Genomic DNA, 23061 nt, shown 5'->3' on the forward strand with positions numbered 1-23061 from the left:
ATTGGATTGTTCATGGACCTTGATCCAAATAGGCCAATAATAAAACCCGACCCGGCGATGCGAGCCCTAGCCTCTTCCGTTCTCGGCTGCTCTTAAACCTCTCTAAACCCTTTTGTCTCCTCCTCCATATTTCAAAATCCCAAAAAATATACAAAATTTTCAAAAATTCGGTAGTTTTCTTTTCTTAATCGAAGCCCGTGCTTTTTGGTTAGGGTTTCTGATTTTCCTTTTTGTTAACGAGAAATGGCAGCGCCTACGAAGAAATCTCAGAAGAAAAAATCCAAAGGAGGGAAACCAAAGTTCAATAAAGCGTCCAATAAACAGTTTAAAGTGAGGAAGGATTCAAACGACGCCGTTAAGTCTGAGGCAGTCGCTTTGCAGCTCGAAGATGATGTCCCTGACTTCCCTAGAGGTTCTTCTTCTCCTTCAACTTTCTGTTCGGTCACCGAGAAAATTTGAGTTCTTAACAAAAACAGAATGAAAGAAGATGAGTAATTGTCTAAAAAAGGAGTGATAAATTTTACTTGAATTTTAAAAGAAAGAATTGAAATTTAATATTGACTGTTAATTTATTTTAGCTAAGTAATTACTAACTGGAGATTTGACAGGCGGGGGAAGTTCTTTGAGCAAACGAGAACGTGATGAAATCCGAGCTGAAGTAGATGCGGAATTTGAGGGAGAGGAGCGGTCATTAAAGAAGAATGAGAGGAAGACGTTGCGGAAGAAGAGCCAGGTCATGCCGGATGACTTGGGTTCACTTTTTGGTGATGGCATTACCGGCAAGTTACCTAGATATGCCAACAAAATAACTCTGAAGGTATAGAGTCAAGAAGAAACTTTATGCCCAAACAAGTTTAACTGTTTGTATTGAGTTGTTATCATCTAACCATAAGCTACGTCCATTTTATACGAAATTGTTCTATTAGTTCTTTTTGTGAAAATGTAATTTCTGAATTTGTGATTTCTTTTTATCAGCTTAAAATGATTCTTCTTGACTTGTTGTCTTTATGATGGTCATGCATATTTCTGAAGGTGGATGCATTGGCTTATTTAATGGATGGGGTTTGGATAAATTGGAACATAATTAGATTTCAATGTATTTGAGTTAAACTTAAAACTTTTTTTGAATGCAAAATTTGTATTTCCTTTTTTTTTTTTACCCTGAATTAGCATTTTCTGTTCTTTGAGTTTTGAGTCATTTTTCTGGAAATGTGGTGGCATACTATCATTTATAAATAACCAGTTTTTTCCTTACTTTTCTTCAAATTGTTTTTTCTCAGCTCTGCTTTGATTTTTTTATATTATGGTAGGATCCTTTCTAAACTTTATAATCTAGTAAATGCTTCAACTGAGTTTTTTATTTGTGTGCATATAGAATATTTCTCCTGGAATGAAGCTCTGGGGAGTTGTTGCTGAGGTAAATGAGAAGGACCTTGTAATTAGTCTTCCAGGGGGCTTACGTGGTTTAGTTCGTGCAGCTGATGCACTTGATTCTATTCTCAGTAATGAAGTTGAGGTACACCTGCATATAAACCTGTTTCTCAAGGGATAGATATCATCACATTACTTTTTCCTTTTTCTTTTATATCATTGTAGTTATCTTCCTATTTTTTTTCTTAGTAAGTAATGCACGCAATTGTGGCTTGTTGAGTTTATTTTGCAATGAACTTTTTTTTGACCAGAATAATGAAGGGAATTTCCTCACAAATATATTCTACACCGGGCAGCTGGTTTCTTGCGTAGTGCTGCAGTTGGATGATGATAAGAAGGAGACTGGCAAAAGAAAGATATGGCTTTCCTTGCTTCTCTCTTTATTGCACAAAGGCTTCACCTTGGATGCTGTTCAAGAAGGGATGGTATGTCAATTAATCATTAGAGAATTGAATATCTTGGCAATTTTTTGTATTTCTTCCTCTCATATGCTGGATGCTTAAATACATGGTGGGCCAGCAAGTAATTCTTGTAATTGTAAAGCAGCTTTACTTTAAGGAATCAGATAGAAAGATTGTTTGATTCTCTTTCTCATATTGCATGCATCTTTGCAAAAATTATTCTCTCTAAGTTAACTATGATAAAACGAAGGATTTTTCCTATAAAAGGGATTTTGTCTTCTGATATGCTGGATGCTTAAGTTCATGTAGTAAGCTATCAAATAATTCTTCTAATCAGACAGCAACTTTTACTTCAGGGAATCAAACAAAAATCATGTCATTCTCTTTATTCACATTGCATTTTCTTTATGAAAATTATCTTGCCTAAACTGAATATGGTAGAACAAAGAAATAAGAAATGTCAATGAGCAAGTTTGCCTTATCATTATCTATTTGGATAGTGAAAAAAGTTAATACCAATTTTCTTTCTTAGAACACCTATGAAAGTGCATAGATATAAATATTTAAGAAGTTCCTCAGACGTTTGTGAAATAGTAAATATTTGAATGGATTTGGATGCTAATTATAATGAATTATTAAAATTTGTAGTATTAATTGTAATGCGACTGACTGTTGTTGGACAGTGTGTGGCTTTTGATTGTAATATGGTTTGAAGGATATAAGGTATAATACTTCCCGGTGAGTGAAAATTGTTATGGTGAAAGTTTTGTTGGGTGATTATTTGATGGACTGTACTTTTGGTGGCGTCATTTAGGAATAAGCGCTCAGGGTGCCTTTCTGGTGCATGTTTGATGTCAGATAGATAATGAAGGCTTTATATTATATTTTGGTCAAAAACATCATAAGCAGTTCGCATATGTATCAGTGTAATGTCATGTAGAAATTTGTGGGTTTTTGTGCCTTATTTTAGTGTTTTTTCTACAATAGGAAATTGCTTAGAAGTGGCGTATTCTGTACAATGTATGTTTGATTAAAATAAGGATGGTTCACCATCATAAGTAGGAGTGTAATGAGTCAAGCTACTCATGAGCTACTCAGACTTCACTCAATGAATACTCAAATTTGACTCACTCACTGTTGAGTTGAGTCGAGCTCGAGTTACTCAAGTAATGAGTTGAGTCGAGTTTGAGCTTTGTAATACTTGGTTCAAGTAACCCATGAGCCTTTAATATTTTTAATATTTACATATATAAATAAAATATGTTATTTACTTATATATTTTAAATTTTATTTGAATTTTCATTTTGAATTTGAGCTGGTGTCAAGTCGAGTTTCGAGCTCGTTATATAAGTTAATGATAATTGAGCTTAACTGAGTTAAGTAGCTCAATTTTCTTTTGAGCAGAATTCAAGCTTAGACTGTATCAACTCAGCTCAGCACAATCACAACCCTAATTATTACTAGAAGTTTTAAGTTGTCCTGATAACAACCCTACACCTGTTCCAACAGAAATTGGTTTAATCTTATTTGATCGAGGTTCAAGTATTTGATGAGGTCTTTTGCTTATTATTGTTTTTATGTGATGTACAATGATGTATCTGCCATCTCATGTCCCAATTTCACTCTTATACTCCTTTTTTTTCAGTTCCTCAGCAACACATTTTGTTATCTTTTAAGTTGCTGATTTTGACATAGGTTTCAAGCCAGATTTTTGTTTCAATGTATTGTATTGCTATACTCACTTCATGATGATGTTGTTTTTGGCATATGCTGTAAATCCAGTGGCTTTTTACCTAACTGTGCATGGTCACAGGTTCTCACTGCATATGTGAAAAGCATTGAAGATCATGGTTACATTCTTCACTTTGGATTGTCTTCATTCATGGGGTTTTTACCAAAAGATGGCGAAGCCGGTAAATATTCCGCAACTTCTATTCTTGTTACTTTTACTCTTTCACCAATTGGCTTTTTTGCCATATATTGTTTACCTAAGTGGTTATTTTTGTGGTTTTTGATGCTGCTTTTCTTTTTAAGTTCTCATCTATGTTCATGTTCTGATACTAATGAAGTTAGAAAATTGGAAGTTTGATTTTAATGAATGTTTTTAAATACAAATAATTATGTGAGCCAGCTATAAGCTAAAATACATTTTAGATACTGTATGCCTCATTTTCTTTTATTTCTTCCCATTCGTGAGGAAACAATGATAGGATTATTGTCAAAATTACATGACTTAATAAACTGTAAGTTCAAGAAATCAAGAAAGAAGTTTCTTTAGTTGGATTGGATGATAGGTTTGAATATAATTTTACTGAATGTAGGAGATATGCTCTCTGATACTTGATTGCATTCTGTGTGAAAGGATGCTTTTTACCAAGCTTCATTATGAAATGCTTATGGGAATTTGTAATCCTTTTATGATAGATCTTGGGACTCTTGGGGAGTGGTTGAGATATATTTTTTATTCCAGATTATGACCACTTTTCTTTGTTCATGATGTTGAGTGATATGGTTTAGATATTTTTACATAAATTGTTTCTACGTGGATTATGAATATTTTTATTTAAGCTTTTTTTTCTTACCTTTCATGGATGATTAACCTTGACTACACAGTTGTTTCAATGACTTTTTCACTAATTTACACCTTAAGTTAGTTTACTTTTAAAGTTCTTTTAGTAAATGTGATGAGTTAGGTAAAGAGACAGAGTGGAGTAGGTATGACTTCTGACTTTTGATCTTTGCCAATAACGACAATATAAGAAAAGCTGGGAGAAGTTTATGTTCAATTCAAGGTTTATCTTTCATTGCAAAATTCAAGCTTTTTGATCCACAATAAGAAAATATAGCAGTTTGAAGAATCTGTATGCTAGTTCATTGGTTCCTGGGTTTCAAAAACTTAAAATATTTGCTTGTTGTTACTTAAGTAGTTTCATACTTCAATAAAGTTTTGCAAAAGCAAGAGGCTTAGAGTTTGGTTTTGGGAGTGTCCAAGGTTATAAGTTGTAACCACTGATTGTTTCCATCTTTTCTGATACTTTTGGCATGGTTGGTAATGCTGCTATATGTTTTTTATTGAATTATCTCATGCCAACTTATATTCTTTAGCAGATTAACTTATCTTATAACCCCTTTACTCTATGTTTCTCATAAACACATTTAAATATGATATCCACACATTTGGTTTGGTTAACTCTTTCTTATTGTAGTAAATTCTTTCCATATTTCTGAAACTTTCTGGCATGGTGCCATATGCTTTTACTGAATTATTTTCATGCCAACTTCTGTTCTTTAGTAGATTGACTTATCTTATAAACCCTTTACCATATGCTTCTCATAAACACATATAAATATGATATCCATGCATTTGTTTTCATTAACTCTTTCTTACTTTTAGTAAATTCTTCCCTTTTTTCTTTTTGTCTTCTTTTCAGAAATCACGGACATCAAAGTGAGGACTGGGCAATTCTTACAAGGGGTTGTTAGGCGCATTGATAAAAACCGCAAAGTTGTTTATTTGAGTTCTAATCCAGATACTGTGTCTAAATGTGTAGTATGATTCTCTCCTGCCATTCTTTTTATGGTCTAGTTGGCTTTTCTTCTGTTTACCCTTGTCTTAACATTCTTTTTTTGGTTGTGTTTTTATGCAGACCAAGGATCTTAAGGGCATTTCAATTGATCTTCTTATTCCAGGCATGTTGGTTAATGCTTCTGTTCGGTCGATCCTTGAGAATGGGATCATGTTATCATTCCTTACATACTTTACTGGAACCGTAAGTTTTCTGATTCTCCTCAGAAAGCTATCTGTTGGAGGTTGATAAAATTGAGGTTATATTTGTTTTGTACAGAGCTGCAGGCTATAATTTTTTTCACTTGCTTAATCTTATAGGTTGATATGTTTCATTTACAAAATAAATTCCCAACTAAGGACTGGAAGGATGATTACAATCAAAACAAGAAGGTACTTCTGTTTAGCTTACTAATTTTTGTTGATATTAACACCTTTCTCTTTTCTGATTATCATGGTTAATTTTCACTTTATGTCCTCGACTCAATTCAAAATAGCTCTTTAAAACTAATTATATTATTTTACTTTGTTATATATATGATGTATTTTAACTTTGTCATCTTAAGTGAAACAATATAACCTAATTCAATGTTAGGGCATGAAAAGATAATAATTGTTCAATTTTCACGATTCATGGTACTTCTTTTGTTAAATTTAATTTTGTAGAAGGGTGTAGAAAGCAATGCAGGTTAAATGACAATTGAAAATTTGAGATGAACATTGCCATCTGTTAACACTAACTATTTCCCTCCAAATATAGTGCGTAATATAACTGTCTTGAATTTGCTACTATTTGGTAATTCTTCCTCTTGGCTTGCGTAGTAGGTATTAGACTTCAAAATTTCTGGTTTACAGACATGACTTGTGCTGTTAATGATTACATATTGGCAACATCCCTCAATGGTTTTAACTAAATACATTCTCAGTTGCCCAAGGCCTTTTTACCTTGTTATTTCTTTAAGTTTTTTAACCATTTCCTTTTTTTGTTTGACATTGTGCTTATTTCATGTAAATGTTAAAAAAATTGTCATTCTTAAACTTATGTGCACATCATTTATTTTGGTTCAGATTAATGCTCGGATACTGTTTATTGATCCCTCAACTAGAGCAGTGGGCTTGACCCTGAATCCTCATCTTGTTCACAACAAAGCTCCTCCTTCGGTATGTTAACTGAAGATATATAATTCTTTATGCTTATCCTAGTATTGTGCCTTTGAAATGGCAAGTTTGCTGTCCTACTCATTGGTTGGCTTATAACATTTACACAGAATTGGCTGTTACACCTCTGATGAAAATCTGTTTTCTGAACCAAATGCAATTTTCATTTATTTGGTATAAAGAAATCTTGGTTCTCCAGCTTGATTTGCTGCCTATTAATTGTTTGGTTTTGAAGCACCCAAAATTCGTTTTTCATTCAAATTTAGTGTTGCTGACTTTGAAACTGGGTGAGAAGTAACTTTCATAATTCATCATCCTACAGCAAATGCATGCTATTGATAACTTACATACATTTGTTAATTTTGTTGTGTAATTATGGTCATTGAATTTGTCCAGTTCCCTAAATGATCTACTTTAGAAATTCATTGTTCTTATCTCTATCTCTTCTGCCTTTTTCTCCCCAGCTTTTCTTAAGTAACTTTCTGTTGAGAATAAATCTCATTTCTTTTTGGTTATGTGCCACTTTAATTATAATAATAACCTGTCATGCCTGTTCTGGACAAATGTGTTTTGTGTTTATATGCAGCATGTTAACATTGGAGAGATTTATGACCAGTCAAAAGTGGTCAGGGTTGATAGAGGCTTAGGTCTTCTGCTTGACATCCCATCTAAACCAGTGTCAACTCCAGCCTATGTGAATGTATGTTCCCTTTCTGCTTCAGCTGTGTGTTTCATTTGAATTATTCATATATACATCCCCATTGGTAATTCAGCATTGATTTTAGATATCTGATGTGGCTGAAGAGGAAGTCCGGAAGCTAGAAAAGAAGTTCAAGGAAGGCAGCCAAGTTCGTGTTCGAATTCTTGGATTCAGGCACTTGGAAGGGCTTGCCACTGGTATTTTAAAGGTTGCTTTTTTGCTGATAATAACTTTTGAGCATCAATTTGTTGGTCTAGAAAAATTTCTCTTCTAGTTGAGATGCTGTCTCTTGTTGATTGTCAATTGATATTGCAGCATATTTATTTTTTTGCCTTGCTGTTTCAAGCAGGCCAGTGCATTTGAAGGGCAAGTGTTCACTCACTCAGATGTGAAGCCTGGGATGGTGATAAGAGCTAAAGTCATTGCGCTTGACAGCTTCGGTGCCATTGTACAATTTCCCGGTGGTGTAAAGGCACTATGTCCCATTCGTCATATGTCTGAATTTGAAATTGTGAGACCTGGAAAAAAGTTTAAGGTAATTTCTGATATTGTCTATTTCATTTTGTTCTTTTGAGTTATTACTGCTAAATCTCAAATGCTGCTTTTCATTCGCATGTGTGGCTTTGCAGGTTGGAGCTGAATTGGTCTTCCGGGTGCTTGGTTGCAAGTCGAAGAGAATAACTGTTACTCACAAGAAAACTCTAGTATGTTCTTTATTTTATTTATATTGATGCCACTTAGACTTCTCATTATTCTGCTCCTATGGCTACTTTAGATAAGAAAGCTATATGGTTAATTTTGAGCTACTTTGGTTTCTATAAATTAGTGGCAATTACTAGGGCAAAATATTCTTGTCGCATTGCTCTATCTCTCATGCCATTCCTCTGGATGGAGAATTGTATACTCATAATTGACTTTTGTATCTTATTATTGCTGCTTTTAGGTGGAATTTCCATTAGAACCATATATTTCTTTTCTGCTGCTTCTGCTACTGCCAGGTTTTTGGCAGATCCATTTTAAATATTTGTAATTAAGAATAAAAACCGGTGCCACTATGTTGTCCACAAAGAAGACTCTATTTGGCAGAAAGACTGCCCACACTTGGAATGTGTGTGGATGCTAATCTTTAAGAACCGTCTGTTTCGTTGACTGATTTCAAGTGTTTCCTGGTAGTCAGGCCATGTTAGATGGTCCATGAAGGATATGTCTTCTTCCCTTAAATTCTTAGTATTTTGCTTGTTCTTACATTCTCATTGTTAGTAACTAATTTTTATCCGTGCCGTGAATTTAATAGGATTTTATAATCCAACTTGGTCTTCAAATATCTATTTTTTAAGTAGGACAATATTAGTATTAGCTCTTATATTTTGGCCAATATTGATATTTGCTCTTAAGTGTTTTTTTTTTTAAAAAAAACAAACTAATTTGTATCTTTATGAGTCATATTTCATGAACTTGCTAGTCAATGGAAATCCTTGTTCTTGAATATTTTATTAATTCTGAATAATACTCTGCTAATGGATGCTTTTGCAGGTGAAATCTAAACTTGGGATTATTAGTTCTTATGCTGATGCAACTGAGGGATTTATAACGCATGGCTGGATAACTAAGATTGAAAAGCATGGATGCTTCGTCCGGTTTTACAATGGAGTCCAAGGATTTGCACCCAGGCTAGTCACCAACCATAAACGTTATAGTCCCTATAATATGCTCAATTTGTTTCGCTGCGTATTTTCTATTCTATTATTCATTTTATCTTCGCTATCTTGCCAGCATGATTATAATGCAGTTTATGAACATTAAATATTTGCTTTTGCATCCTTGATGAGGATATTGCATGGTCTATGTGATTTGCTAATTATTTGTCTTTTCCTGAATAATGTTTGGAAATTAAGCAACATGTTGAGGTAATGATTCTTAAAATAAATATTAGAATCAATGTATGTAAGTAGAGGTGGCAACAAAGCAGGTCAGGCCACTTCAGGTCGAAAGAGAATTGGGTCATTTTCGGGTTCAGTTCATTTCAAATTCGGGTTATTGAGGTTTGACACTCAGGTCATTTGGGTTCAGGTCATTTCTGATTCAAATTGTTGATTTTTTAAGTCAAATCAAATTGGATTGGAACAGACTATTCAAATTCGGGTATTTCAGGTTAGTTTTTCGATCGTTTGAGTTTAGTTTGGGAAGGTTTTGTTGCCTTTTTCTAGTCAAATCAGGATGGATTTTTTCCGGGTTCAGGTCAGCTGTGTGAGCTCTATATGTAAGGCAATTGTTGAAGTAATGACTCCAGATGTTTAAGAAAGTGATGGTATTTATAAGTAGCACTAGCTTATTAATTCAATGTAAAAAAATTGAGGTCTTTTAGAGAAGGTTCAATTTTTGTGGCTGCTAATCATTGCACTTGTTAATCAACCGTAGTCAAGTATACATTGTATGTTAGAGTATTGATAATATATCCATTTACTAAATACATCTGTTTCTCATTTGTTGCAACTGTGCTGACAGTTAATCAAGATTTCTTTTTGTATCTACTTGATGTTTCAATTTACCTGTGGAAGGGATTTTAGCTACCTAGTTGAGGACGGATAAAGGTTTCCAGATTGTTCAAAATATGGAATACATGCAAGATGCAGACTGTTAGGCATAATAGAAATTTACATCTTGATCTCACTGTATTTTCCTTTACCCTGTCTGCTTTTTATTTATTATGCTGAAAATTAAATTTGTAATAGATCTAATATGACAGAATGCAAAAACTGGGTGCTCAATCACTGGTTCGTGCAGTGCCTTAAATTTTTTCAAAGGGGAAAAGTGCTGTGGAGTGCCTTTTCTGAAATTCTGAAATCACACTTACTTCCTTGCTTCTCCCCTGCATTTCCTCGCTTTTTATCCTTGATTTACTTTATATGTTGGACAATTATTGCTCATCATGCTTTCTTATCCTTTTTCTTGGTAATCTCTTATTAAGGATTGATTCTCATTGTTATATAAACAGATCTGAACTTGGCTTAGGACCAGGATATGATCCAAGTTCAATGTATCATGTGGGACAAGTTATTAAATGCAGAGTTTCCAGTTCTACCCCTGCTTCACGGCGTATCAATCTTAGTTTCCAGATGAAGCCTGTGAGGTTTGTTTCAATGAGTTCAGATATATTGGGTTGAAATGAATATATATCTTTTCGGTTGGCAACCTTACTGCTGAACACATGTACTCCTTCCTGTTACTTGTTTTTGTTTCTCACTGTCTTTTGAAGACTGGGTTAATGGTTGAGACCATCCTAAACACTGGAGTAACCTTATTGGCAATTTGGCACTAACCCTAATTATAAGATGGCTCTGGAATAGATCTATGATACATATAGTAGTTATGATTTCTGCATATCCAGTGAGCTTCAGCCCAAAAAATTTTTTTCTGACATATAACCACCTGAAAGGGTTTTCTTTTTCTCTTGCAAGGTTTAGTGGTAATACTACAAGTGTTTTTCTTATTTTGTCTTGCTTCAAAATTTAAATGGCAGGGTTTCTGAAGATGATTTGGTCAAGTTGGGTAGTATTGTTTCGGGAGTAATTGACAGTTTTACCCCTTCTGCAGTAGTTATACATGTTAACTCAAAAGCTCACTTGAAGGGTACAATTTCTAATGAACATTTGGCAGATAATCATGGTAAGATTTTCTTTGCCTTCATAGTTTTTTTTTTTTGTGCTGTCTTGTATTGGCACTTTCTGATGTTCAATCTGGTTTTGCAGAGTCTGCTGCCTTGTTGAAGTCAGTCTTGAAGCCAGGATATAAGTTTGATCAACTGCTGGTTCTAGGTATTCTTGTTTGTAGCTGCTCTTTGTTGATATTTGATTTGATTCCCCCCTCTCTTCCTTCCAATTTTTCATCATCTTACGTTTTCTACCTTAAATGACAAAGAATTTTCTATTTAAGCTAGTTTTTGCTTTCTGTTCACTAATAAATAACTGTACTTTAATAGTAGGGAAGCCTATAAAAATGGATGAAACATCCTTCAGGGACGTGATATTCAAAATAATGTATACTTAGCATAGGAAAAACATGTATTGCACGAAGGAAAAAATTGGATTTTTAGTTGAGTGACTGTAATTGTATGTGGTTCCTTGGGTTGGACATAATTCTGCTGAGATGCTACTATGACTTGAACCTCCTGGAAAACATTTCAATCATTTTAAATGAAAATGTTGAATTTATCAACTCACAACTGTATCTTGAGTTATCCTTGTTGGTCTTTCCTGTGAAAAACTCATATATTATGTGCAGATGCATTATGTTGTTCTACTAATTAGATGTAGAACATTTATTTGAATAAAGCTTTATCAAAGTAATTCACAATAAGGCAAAAATTTTGACCCTTTAGAATGCTTCCTGCTTAATCGCCTTATTGTCAATGATAATCTCTTAAAGATGCACTTGACGAGGGACTTCTTATTTTTGTTTAGTTCCATGTTTATTATTTATAAAGAGAATCAACTCAATTAAAGGTATTTGAACCCTTAATTTTTTCACCCTGCCAGATCAGGCACTAGTCTTGTCATTAAACCTTCTTTGCAATGGAAAAGCATTTAATTTCTTTAACTTGCCGTGGTCTTGTCATTCTAACATACTTCTAAGTTTGTGTCTGACCGGCATTTATCTGTGTGCGTGTGTTCTTTTTTTTTTTTTTTGGTGTTTGATGCTTCATGGTGCTTGTTAGCTTTTCTGCTTTCTTTTCACTTCAACCCCCATCTTCAATAAAGGAAGATTATAAGTTCTTTAAACTTACTCCTTTCTTCTTGCAGTGCTGTTTGTCCGTTACTGGTGCTTTTCTTTCACTTATGTTTTTCCTTTCCAAATTGTTGGTTTCTTAAGCTTTTCATGTTATTGTAGATATTGAGGGCAACAACATCTTACTCTCTGCTAAATACTCTCTCACAAGTTTGGCTGAACAACTGCCATCTGATGTCAGTCAGGTCCACCCTAACTCAGTGGTCCATGTAAGTAACTGTACTGCCCATATTTTTAATTAGGAACCATGTTTTTTGTTTGCAAGCACATTATTTTTGAATTTTTTAATGCTATCATCAGTTAAACTAAACCACACTTTGGTTTTACTGCTTTGACATATGTTTATTCATTTTTCTGAGCCAGGGTTATGTTTGTAATTTGATTGAAACTGGCTGCTTTGTCCGCTTTCTTGGGCGTTTGACTGGTTTCTCACCCCGAAGCAAGGTAAATCTGATATCGTTTAGTTTTCATTCTATCTGTTTCAGCAAGTATACACACATGTACACATCCCCTGACCCCCTTTTATTCCATTTTTTATATTTTGAAGTCAACGGATGACCATAAAGCTGATCTATCAGGAGCCTTTTATGTCGGTCAATCTGTTCGCAGTAACATACTCGATGTTAGTGAACCATCTGAAACTGAATTCTTTAATTTACTTTAAATATTTGAAGTAGTGACCATCAATCAATTTTTATTGTTCCACACTCCTAACCCCATTTTCTTTCAGGTAAATAGTGAAACAGCAAGAATAACACTTTCTTTGAAGCAGTCATCATGTTGTTCAACTGATGCTAGCTTTATTCAAGAATACTTTCTTTTGGAAGAGAAGGTATATTTATGGGCAGAATAAGAACTTTATTTTTGTGTTCATATTCACGAATATATACTTGTATGTATTAACACGTAATAATCATAAAGCAGGCTTTATGAAATACCTTTTTGTTGCTCTTCTGCAAGTCAGAAGTTTGCCTTTATTGTGCCTGGTTTAAGCACATTAGATAGTTTTCTTTTTATAATGAAATTGAAAGCTCAGGAAAGTATACTGAAATTTACTTATCACGGTGTTTATTTCTAGTCATAATTTTGCTGTTGATATGGAATTATCTATAATACTTTAGTAAAAAATACCAAGCTTCCTATGCACATATATGTATATGAACATTTTACTGCTACATAACGAACAAATTCCCGATTGTTTACTCTTGCAAGTAGTTTTTACAAATTCAGAGTGATGATATACCTATCTTGGTGGATGATGCCGGTCTAAAGACAAAAGGGAGCATTGTTCCATTGAGAAAATATGAAATGTTCTTAGGTGTCTAATTTACTTTACGGTGGACTTTAACCAAATTATGTTGTCAACATCTGAACTAAATGAACTTGCCGCCTTTTCACCACTCCTTTATAATATCGCTATTGTTTGTTCAAGATGCCTTTAGTTGCCTCTTTATTAAAAAGTGAGCAGTACTTTTTTAACTTTCTGGTATTAGCATTGATTTTTCATTTTAAGTTAGTAAGAGGTAGATATTTTCCACTGGACTCTGCTATATTTTGATAATAAACTTTGCATGTCTTTGTTGAATTTAGATTGCTAAGCTGCAATCATTGGACTCTGATGGATCTGAGTTGAAGTGGGTTGAAGGATTTAATGTTGGCAGTGTTATTGAGGGCAAAATTGGAGAGACAAAGGATATTGGAGTGGTTGTCAGCTTTGACAAATACAATGATGTTTTAGGCTTTGTCACACATTATCAATGTATGTACTTTCTCATGAAATTTGTTATCTTTATGATTTGTTATTACCTTGCAACCAATGACATCCATTGCTTTGTAATGTTTTCAGTAGGTGGACTTACTTTGGAAACAGGATCCATTGTTCAAGCTGCAGTTCTTGATGTTGCCAAGGCAGAACGCCTTGTTGATTTATCCTTAAAGCCCGAGTTTGTTGATAAATCTCGAGAGGAAAGTTCTAAAGGCCAAATTCAAAAGAAGGTTAAGCCCTATTTCCTACTCTATTTCTATGCGGCCTTGATGAATACCTATCAGAGGGAAAAGAAATTGGAATGGGTGTTTCTCAGTCTTATATATTTGACACATTAACCTTAACCTTTTACATATGTTTGTCTGTTAGATTTTTCTTTTGAGCTCACTTGAACATTCTTGATCCCAGAAGCGCAAAAGAGAAGCTTCCAAGGACTTGGAGGTGCACCAGACAGTAAATGCAGTTGTGGAGATTGTGAAAGAGCATTATTTGGTGAGTGGTGAATGCTGTTCAATCCGTTGTTAGCTTGCTGCAATTATCTCATATACATCTGAAGTTACTGCAATTGTCTCATATATATCTGAAACTTATTTCATGTTATATCAGGTTCTTGCAATTCCAGAGTATAACTATGCCATAGGGTATGCATCAAAAGCAGATTACAATACACAGAAGTTTCCTCAGAAACAATATGTGAATGGGCAGAGGTGAGATTGATATCAGTGATTGATCTTTTTCCTTTTTTTACTTTATTTTTCCCTATTGGTATGTAAATTGGTTGAAGTGATCTTTTTCTTTAGTTAACTTCCTCCATAACTTAATTGCATCCTTTTGCATTTTTAGCAGCTTGTACTTTGTCTCACAAATAGATGTCATTGGTATTTTTGTTCAGTTGCTTTTCAAGTCCAGTAGTTTGCTTGAATGCTAATTATGGATGCCTTACAAGTCTAGCTACCTTAAACAAACTCAAAATGGTTGGTGCAGGGTTATTGCCACTGTTATGGCTCTTCCAAGCCCTGCAACTTCAGGAAGGTTGCTTTTGCTTCTTAATTCTATTAGTGAGGTTACTGAGACATCCAGTTCGAAAAGGGCCAAAAAGAAGTCTAGCTATAGTGTGGGATCCTTGGTTTCAGCAGAGGTTTAGTTTATCGGTTTCAGAACACGTTTCTCTGGTTTGTTATGGCCGTTTGTTCAAAAGAATAATATGGATTTTTTGTCCTGACAAGGAATATATTTGTATAAATGCTTCACAGGTTACTGAAATTATGCCACTTGAATTGAGATTGAAATTTGGCATAGGTTTCCGTGGACGAGTTCATATAACAGAGGTGAAATATATATTTTAATATTATTAGTCAATACTTATTTAACTATTTATGTAATGACCTTTTATGCATGTTTTATACTGTTTGTTATGTTATTATAATAATTTTAACTTTTCTCTTCGACAGGTGAATGATGATAATGTTCTTGAAAATCCTTTTGCGAACTTCAAAATTGGGCAGACAATCACTGCAAGGGTTGTGGGAAAGGCTAATCAGAAAGGATATCTTTGGGATTTGTCTATCAAACCTACAATGCTTGCTGGTAAGGCAATGATTTCTTAGAAACTTCAGTTGGTCTAGTGTGCTCTCGTACCATCTACCATCTTGGTAATCTCTTTAATTTGTTACTTCAGAAGCTTGTTGACATTTTTCCAAGCTTTGTTGTGAATGGTTGGGTCAGCTGCAGAATCCTTTCTTGTCCTTTGTTATTTTGCCCTGTCAGCATTCCTATGTCTGGCAAACCATTTTTTGTTTTACCAATTCTTATCTTTTCTGAGCTTAGGAATCTTTGCACTTTGTTCCTTCTAATATTTCTTGTGGTTTTATAACACTCCAAATATTTTATTTTTGCTGCTGCAGTCTTTTTGAATTTGTTTGCATGAAAATATATCTTGATACATCTCCTTTTCAATGGCATCATCTTGAGTTTCTCACAAAATTCTGTAGTTCTGGTTGTCTGTCTTTCTTCTCTTCGCTGCCATTAGTTGCTGTTGTGTTTGACAACAGCGGAGAAGAATTAAGCCTGGCATCATTTTTGTCCATTAGAAGCTAGTACACAGCTTTTATCTGCTTCCATCACCCCCTCTACATATGAACTGAAAAGAGTTCTACTGAATTAATATTTCTCTACCAGGAATATGCCTCCTCTATTTGTTCAAATCACAATCTACTTAAGGTCATATTTAGAAGGTTTAGTTGTTGCCATCGGTTACTTGTTGGATGCTTCCAAATTTTTGTGGTCACTACTGATTTTTCTTCATCAGTTGTTTCTCTTGGCTGGTTTTCTGCCCACACAACTACGAAATGCTTAAACTAGACAATTTCAGCAGCCTCTCAGAAAGGAGAGAATATTTTAGGCAAGGTTGCAGTCAAGCTGAGCCAAGCTGAACTTGAGCAAGCTCAAGCTTGTGTCAACATATAACTCTAAACTTATCTTTGTCTCTGCTCAAATTTATTTTACTGTATCAACGTATTTGAGTATGAGGTTGAACTCATTCAAGCCACATTTAGTAAAGTAATAACAATATTTATATAATTATAAAATTTTGGTATATTCAAAATAATAACTACAAGCACAAATTACTTATAGTTATTGTTTATTGCTATTAATTATGCAATAACATAAATATTAATAATTAATTGTTTATTGAGCTTGGTTTGGCAACTTTCAGAAGAATGGTACAAGGCTCAAGCTTGGTTCATTTAAATAAGCATGCTCAACATCAAAGCAAGATTAGTTCATTTGTGTATTTTTTCTTTCTGCCATATCTTTAACAATTAGGCCAATTCAGCCCAAACTGTTATTAATCATCTCAGTCATTGTTTCCCTAGAATAACAGTATCTATTTTATTTGAGCGGACAAATCTCCCAAAATATTTATTGCTTGCTTCACTTGTTTTTCAAATATTTCTATATCATATTTTCCTTGAAACTGTCAAGATTGCTGTGCATTGCTTTGTTCATTTCTAGTTATGTCTGCTCTTATGAAATAGCTATATGAGGAGTTTTACCCATAAAATCAGTATGCTTGATTGTGGTTGTTGGGTCATTCTGCAGCGATCTAAATTGTGATTTTTATCCTGGTGCTGGTGAAACAGGTGTCAATTCTACAAATGATGAATGCAATTTTTCAACTGGGCAACTTGTCACTGGTTATGTTTACAAAATGGACACTGAATGGGCCCGGTTAACCATATCTCGTCATGTGAAAGCTCATCTATATATTCTTGATAGTGCATGTGAACCTAATGAACTTCAGCAGTTCCAGGAACGCTTCAAAGTTGGGAAGGCTGTTTCTGGTCATGTTTTAAATGTTAACAAGGACAAAAAGCTGTTACGATTGGTCCGACATCCTCTAGGTGCTCTTTCTATTCGAAATGTTCATGGTGAAGATAAAAGGACAGGTGAATCAGATTATAAGATTTCTGGTGAGAGTGTGACAGCTCGTATTCATGAAGGAGATATCTTAGGTGGTAGAATTTCCAAAATAATTCCTGGTGTAGGTGGATTGCTTGTGCAAATAGGTCCTCACACTTTTGGTAGGGTTCATTTTACTGAACTGAAGGACACATGGGAATCTGACCCATTACTTGGATATTATGAGGGGCAATTTGTTAAGTGCAAAGTCCTAGAAATCAGCCACTCAGTCAAGGGAACTATTCACATTGATTTATCATTACGTTTATCTTTGGATGGCATGCTTCCCAACAATCCTTCAGAACTCTGCAGTGATGTGTAAGTTATTTTCTTTTGGGCATGATACATGGTGACATGTTAGTAATCTTGATTTGCTGTGTGTGTGTGTGTGTGTGTTTGTTGTTCTTTTTTTTTTTTAATTTTTTTCTTTCAATTTTTTTGAAAACATATTCTTTGATGAAATGTATTATTTTGCACATTCGCATTTGTATGACATAGTCACAATTGCTAATCATTCATATGAACAGACATTTCATTAATGTTATACGTAGATATATTGTTCCTTGACAAGTGAGAATTCCTGAGGAGCTTAATGATCCATGCAATTTACTGCTTTTTTAAAGGAAAATTCAAGGAAATTATTATTGAAGTGCGTAGTTCTATCATAACTTTCTTTTTTTTTCTCTATTTGATATTATAGAGCATCAAATGGTCAATTGATTGTTTTTGTTGTTTCTTCCTGCGGCAAGTTGATATCTCTTTTACTGTGCCTTTTTTATAGGCAGTGTTTAATAGTTCTTTCAGCTAAAAAGTGATTTTCTGGTTGAATTAGTTCAGTTTAATTCTAGGACAACCCTGGTAATAAGCCTAAGTGTAGTACAATGTACAGAAATGGGTTCTCTTCCTCCCAATTATTTTGGTAGAGCTTGTTTGCTTCTAGGCATCAATACAACTAATCATACACTTACTCTCACTCTTAACTGATAGAATAAAGCTCAGAATCTCTGCAAACAATTTAACCTTGTTGTTAAGGACTGAATATCCGTATATTATTGATGGCCATACAGAGCTATGTTCAAAATTTCCACTGTAATTGGTAATGGCTGACATCACATTTAGTTTTTGGTACATACAAATTAATGTTTCTTTACAGGGACTCTACGAGCAAGCGTGTGGAAAAAATTGAGGATCTTTATCCCAATATGGCCATACAGGTATGACTTGGTACACTTGCCCAACAAAAATCCAAGTGGTTTTCTATTCCCAATTTTTTCTTTTTTAGGAATGTCTCATACCTATCTCATATAAGAAAAACAATCATGTAATCCTTGTTTTTGCGTTGACTGTAGAGCATTGATTTCAGTGAGGTCTGAAAGCAAAAGTATGCAATATTTCCCAATCTCCTTTCTTCTTAGGAGGATCTTATTCCTTTTAATTGATGGGAATCTGTAATAGAGATGGTTGCATTTTAAAATCTTGCAATTTCTATTACTCCATGTGCTTGAAGACTGATTTCCCTGGTTGAAAAATCTGAATCATCCTTCCAAAGGAATAGAATTTGCTTCAGTTTATTGGTGTAGGCATTGCAGCAGCCATTTCTGACACTAGCAATTAAATGTTCTAAAGTTGTTCACTTCTTGTTCTAGTGAATAAGCTGTGTAGCATTTTACTTTGTTGTTTTAAATCTTTAGTTGAATAATTTGACAGCCAGTTTGAATTTATATCCCTAAGGTCATATTGATTTCTTGGATCTGACAGGGTTATGTTAAAAATATGATCCCAAAAGGATGTTTTATTCTGCTTTCAAGGAAACTAGATGCAAAAATTCTTCTATCAAATTTGTCTGATGGCTATATTGATGACCCAAAAAAGGAATTCCCCATTGGAAAGCTTGTAGCTGGAAGGTACTTATTTTTTTTTAATTTCACCTTAGGTCATCCTTACTGACCGAAAGATGATTGTTCATGTTGCTTATAAATCATTGCAATGCTGCAGGGTGTTAGCAGTCGAACCTTTGTCAAAACGAGTTGAAGTTACCTTAAAAAAATCAAATACTTATGGCACATCAAAATCTGAAATTAATGATTTTAGTAGCCTGCATGTTGGAGATATAGTTTCAGGCAGGATCAGGCGTGTGGAGTCATATGGTTTGTTTGTCACGCTTGACCACACAAACATGGTAAGGAATGAGTTGTGCAGTGTTGTTCCTAAAGTTGCCAAATTTGTAAAATCAATAGAATTTCTTTATGACCACTTTTTGGACAAACAACGTATATTTGGCAGGCTATGGGCTTGTCAAGTCAACTTCCTAATACCAGTTTTTGCCAAATTTGTTTATGTTTATTCTTGCGTTTTGGCCAGGTTGGATTGTGCCATGTCTCAGAGCTTTCAGATGATCACGTTGATAACATCCAAACTAAATACAGAGCAGGGGAAAAGGTTACAGCAAAGATATTAAAGGTAGCATCAATTCTCAGAAACTTTAGAAAAGGGTATTTGGTTTGTCATTACAGTGATGTTGCATTTATTAATATGTTAGCTTTTGATGTGGTGGTTTTGATTGTTAGTTTTAGGTTGAATGTTATGATTTGTAAAATTATAGAATTAAATAATGCAGGAAGAGTTTAAATATTTAGCATGTAATTTGATCATCTGATAGCATCATTTAAAGTCAAAGGAAACTCTGGTAATTATTTTCCTTTTTTTTTTTTACTTTTTATCAGTTGGATGAAGAAAGACACCGGATTTCCCTTGGTATGAAAAATTCATATCTTACTGATGATATTGATATCCAAATACCCTCAAATGAAGAGTCTGATGAAGACGTTGAAGAGACAGATGACGCAAGATCAATAATGTTGACAGACAGCACTCTTGGGATGGATATTGAGTATGAAAATGGAGCAAACTCTATTCTTGCTCAAGCAGAATCAAGAGCTTCGATTCCTCCACTTCAGGTCACTCTTGATGACATTGAGCACTCTGATATGGATATTTTAATTAGTCAAAATCAAGCAAATAGTAATGAGGCAGTCACCGGTGATGAGAAGAACAAGAGACAAGCAAAAAAGAGAGCAAATGAAGATAGGTCAGTTATTTCTTTGCACTTATTCATTTTTAGTTACACCAGTCTGGGGCTAGTTGTCCCGACTTTAACTTTTTGTTACTCTTGAAAAATATTCTGTGCAGGGAGCAGGAAATTATAGCTGCTGAGGAAAGACAATTGGAGATGGATGTACCAAGAACTGCTGATGAATTTGAGAAACTTGTTAGAAGTTCTCCTAATAGCAGTTTTGTCTGGATAAAATACATGGCTTTCATGCTCAATTCAGCTGATATTGAGAAAGCCCGTGCTATTGCTGAAAGGTATAGTTTAACTAAAACATTGGTTGTTTTTTTATTTATAGGAAAGTAAGATTCTGACTTGATGACATGTGCAAACTTATTTGATGTGAAATTTTTTCATTTTTTGCCAAGCTTCTTTTTTCTTTAGTACAACTCATCTAGGATTTCTAGATTATTAGACAGTCAACCAAACAAGGTCATAAAAGCTACTTGGTACAAATCAGAGTCCACTGTATCATGTTCAATTGAGAAAAATATGTATATGATTGCTTGCATGGATGACGTAGCATGTCTTTTTATCAAAATTTGTAGTTTAGCATATCAATTGTGGTTCATTATAGCCTGACTGAAAGTCATATTTCTGATGAACTTCTTTTGTATCCTGAGCCTCGTTGTCCTATGGGTAAATATGTCTTAATTTCAGTTCTCAGATTGTTATTTTACTTGTTTTTCTTTGCATGCAACTTCATTTATTTGATCATTCTCTGACTCATTTTAGAGGCTTTAATGCTTACAAGTTCTTAACTTATGTTAGGCATTTTCTTTTTTTGGTTTGCCTCATTGCTGTTTAGTCAACTGGTTGAACAACTTCAAGATAATTGTTATTAAAGTGGCAGTCCCTAATTAGAGATGCATATTGCACTGTAGGCACTGTTGTTTTGTTATTGCTTATTATGCAGACTTGATCTTCAATAATATTATTTTTCTTTGAAGGGCTTTGAGGACAATAAACATTCGAGAAGAGAATGAGAAGCTAAATATCTGGGTGGCTTACTTTAATCTGGAGAATCAATATGGGAATCCTCCAGAGGTAACTTAGAATCTGCAATGCTTCTTTGCTTCTTAAAGAAGGGGAGGGGGTAGTAGAAGGTTGGCTTCTGTATGGGTGTTAGTTCCAAAATTTGTACATATCAACGTAACTTAAATTGAAATGTTATTTCAGGAAGCTGTGCAAAAAATTTTTCAAAGGGCATTGCAGTATTGTGATCCCAAAAAGGTACATTTAGCACTTTTGGGCATGTACGAGAGGACAGAGCAACATAAGTTGGCCGATGAGCTACTTGACAAAATGACCAAGAAGTTTAAGCACTCGTGCAAGGTTTTTTATGATTTCCTGTATTGCTTTTTTCTTTTCAGAACTTTTATAATATCTTGTTATTTACATATTACAAAAATTTCAGGTTTGGTTGAGGCGGGTGCAGATGTTGTTGATGCAACAGCAGGATGGGGTTCAATCGGTTGTAAACCGTGCTTTATTATGTCTTCCACGCCATAAGCACATTAAGTTTATTTCACAGACAGCTATACTTGAGTTCAAATCGGGGTTCCTGATAGAGGGAGATCTATGTTTGAGGGAATTTTAAGGGAGTACCCAAAGAGAACAGATTTGTGGAGCATTTATCTTGATCAAGTGAGCTCTTTTTAGCAGTTGATTGTTGGTTTTATATATATATATATATATATATATATATGGGTGAGTATATGTTACATTTTTTTATCAAACTTGACAGGAGATTCGACTTGGAGATGAAGATGTGATCCGTGCTCTGTTTGAGAGGGCAATTAGCTTGAGCTTACCAGCCAAAAAGATGAAAGTGCGTATACTTTTGCTTTTGGCCCTTAAATGTTGCGATTACAGTGTGCTTATAATATTCCAGGACAAGCTGTTGGTTTTTCCTTTCCTGTTAAGCCTTATGTATCTGTTGAATTTGCAGTTCTTATTCAAGAAGTATCTCGATTATGAGAAATCTCTTGGTGACTTGGAAAGAATTAAATCCGTTAAACAGAAGGCAATGGATTATGTCGAAAGTACACTAACTTGATTGTTATTGGGACTCCGATGTTGAGTGACGACAGAAGTAGTTATCTTACCCTCGACTGTGCAAAAGAGTTAATCTGGAAGAGAGGTGTCAACAATTATTCAGAATTTGATGGGAGCGAAGATGAGTGATGTTGGCCCAGCTGCATTGCCTTGGGAGCACCGGGGATATGAAGGACAATTGCATTGAGGTGTGTTATGAGCTGAAAATGCCTTTCAGAGTGGCCTCTGAAGCCATTCTGCTTCTTTTTGTGTTTTCATATATATATATATATATTAAGTGCTTTTACAGGAAATGGGAGGAATTTTTCCAGAAATGTGGAGGTCCACTTCAACCCTCCTCCCTATTTATTCAACCAAACTTTTTTTTTTTTTGAAAGATGAGTTTTTATTAATGATAAACTGGAATGCCGTGGGGAGTCTTCAACGTTGAGATTTGAAGACTCTTATTGGCATGGAAGCTATCATGAGAAGAACTTATTTTGAACAATTACAAAAAGAGCAGCTGCTCAAGGAGCACTTGGCAACATCTCATCCCTTCTTGGATCCTTTCTTGGATCTGGAATTTTACCGCCCCTGTTAATTAAGGTCGTAGGTTGATTTAAATAATTAATATCAGGCGTAAAACAT

At 34.4% G+C, this 23061-nt stretch overlaps 1 protein-coding gene across 1 annotated transcript; it reads left to right on the forward strand.

Annotated features, from left to right (window-relative positions):
* The first annotated feature begins 97 nt into the window (after positions 1 to 97).
* LOC110414941 (RIBOSOMAL RNA PROCESSING 5) lies at positions 98 to 22930 on the forward strand. The gene is given in 41 exon segments (XM_021426351.2): positions 98 to 412; positions 609 to 817; positions 1376 to 1516; positions 1683 to 1856; positions 3646 to 3745; positions 5264 to 5382; positions 5480 to 5602; positions 5719 to 5790; positions 6466 to 6558; positions 7142 to 7255; positions 7341 to 7463; positions 7605 to 7790; positions 7885 to 7959; positions 8789 to 8925; positions 10251 to 10385; positions 10776 to 10921; positions 11005 to 11070; positions 12143 to 12249; positions 12404 to 12484; positions 12588 to 12662; positions 12771 to 12872; positions 13631 to 13799; positions 13887 to 14035; positions 14214 to 14297; positions 14412 to 14512; positions 14790 to 14943; positions 15059 to 15133; positions 15257 to 15392; positions 16949 to 17585; positions 18421 to 18481; positions 19026 to 19171; positions 19263 to 19446; positions 19629 to 19727; positions 19991 to 20355; positions 20457 to 20633; positions 21327 to 21423; positions 21556 to 21711; positions 21794 to 21929; positions 21932 to 22023; positions 22124 to 22207; positions 22328 to 22930. Coding segments are annotated over 41 exon segments (5757 nt in total). The 5' UTR covers positions 98 to 243; the 3' UTR covers positions 22436 to 22930.
* The last annotated feature ends 131 nt before the right edge of the window (positions 22931 to 23061 follow it).

The sequence above is a fragment of the Theobroma umbraticum genome, unplaced genomic scaffold, assembly GCF_002168275.2.
Source record: "Theobroma umbraticum cultivar Fairchild unplaced genomic scaffold, ASM216827v3 scaffold_147.0, whole genome shotgun sequence".
Classification (NCBI taxonomy): Eukaryota; Viridiplantae; Streptophyta; class Magnoliopsida; order Malvales; family Malvaceae; genus Theobroma; species Theobroma umbraticum.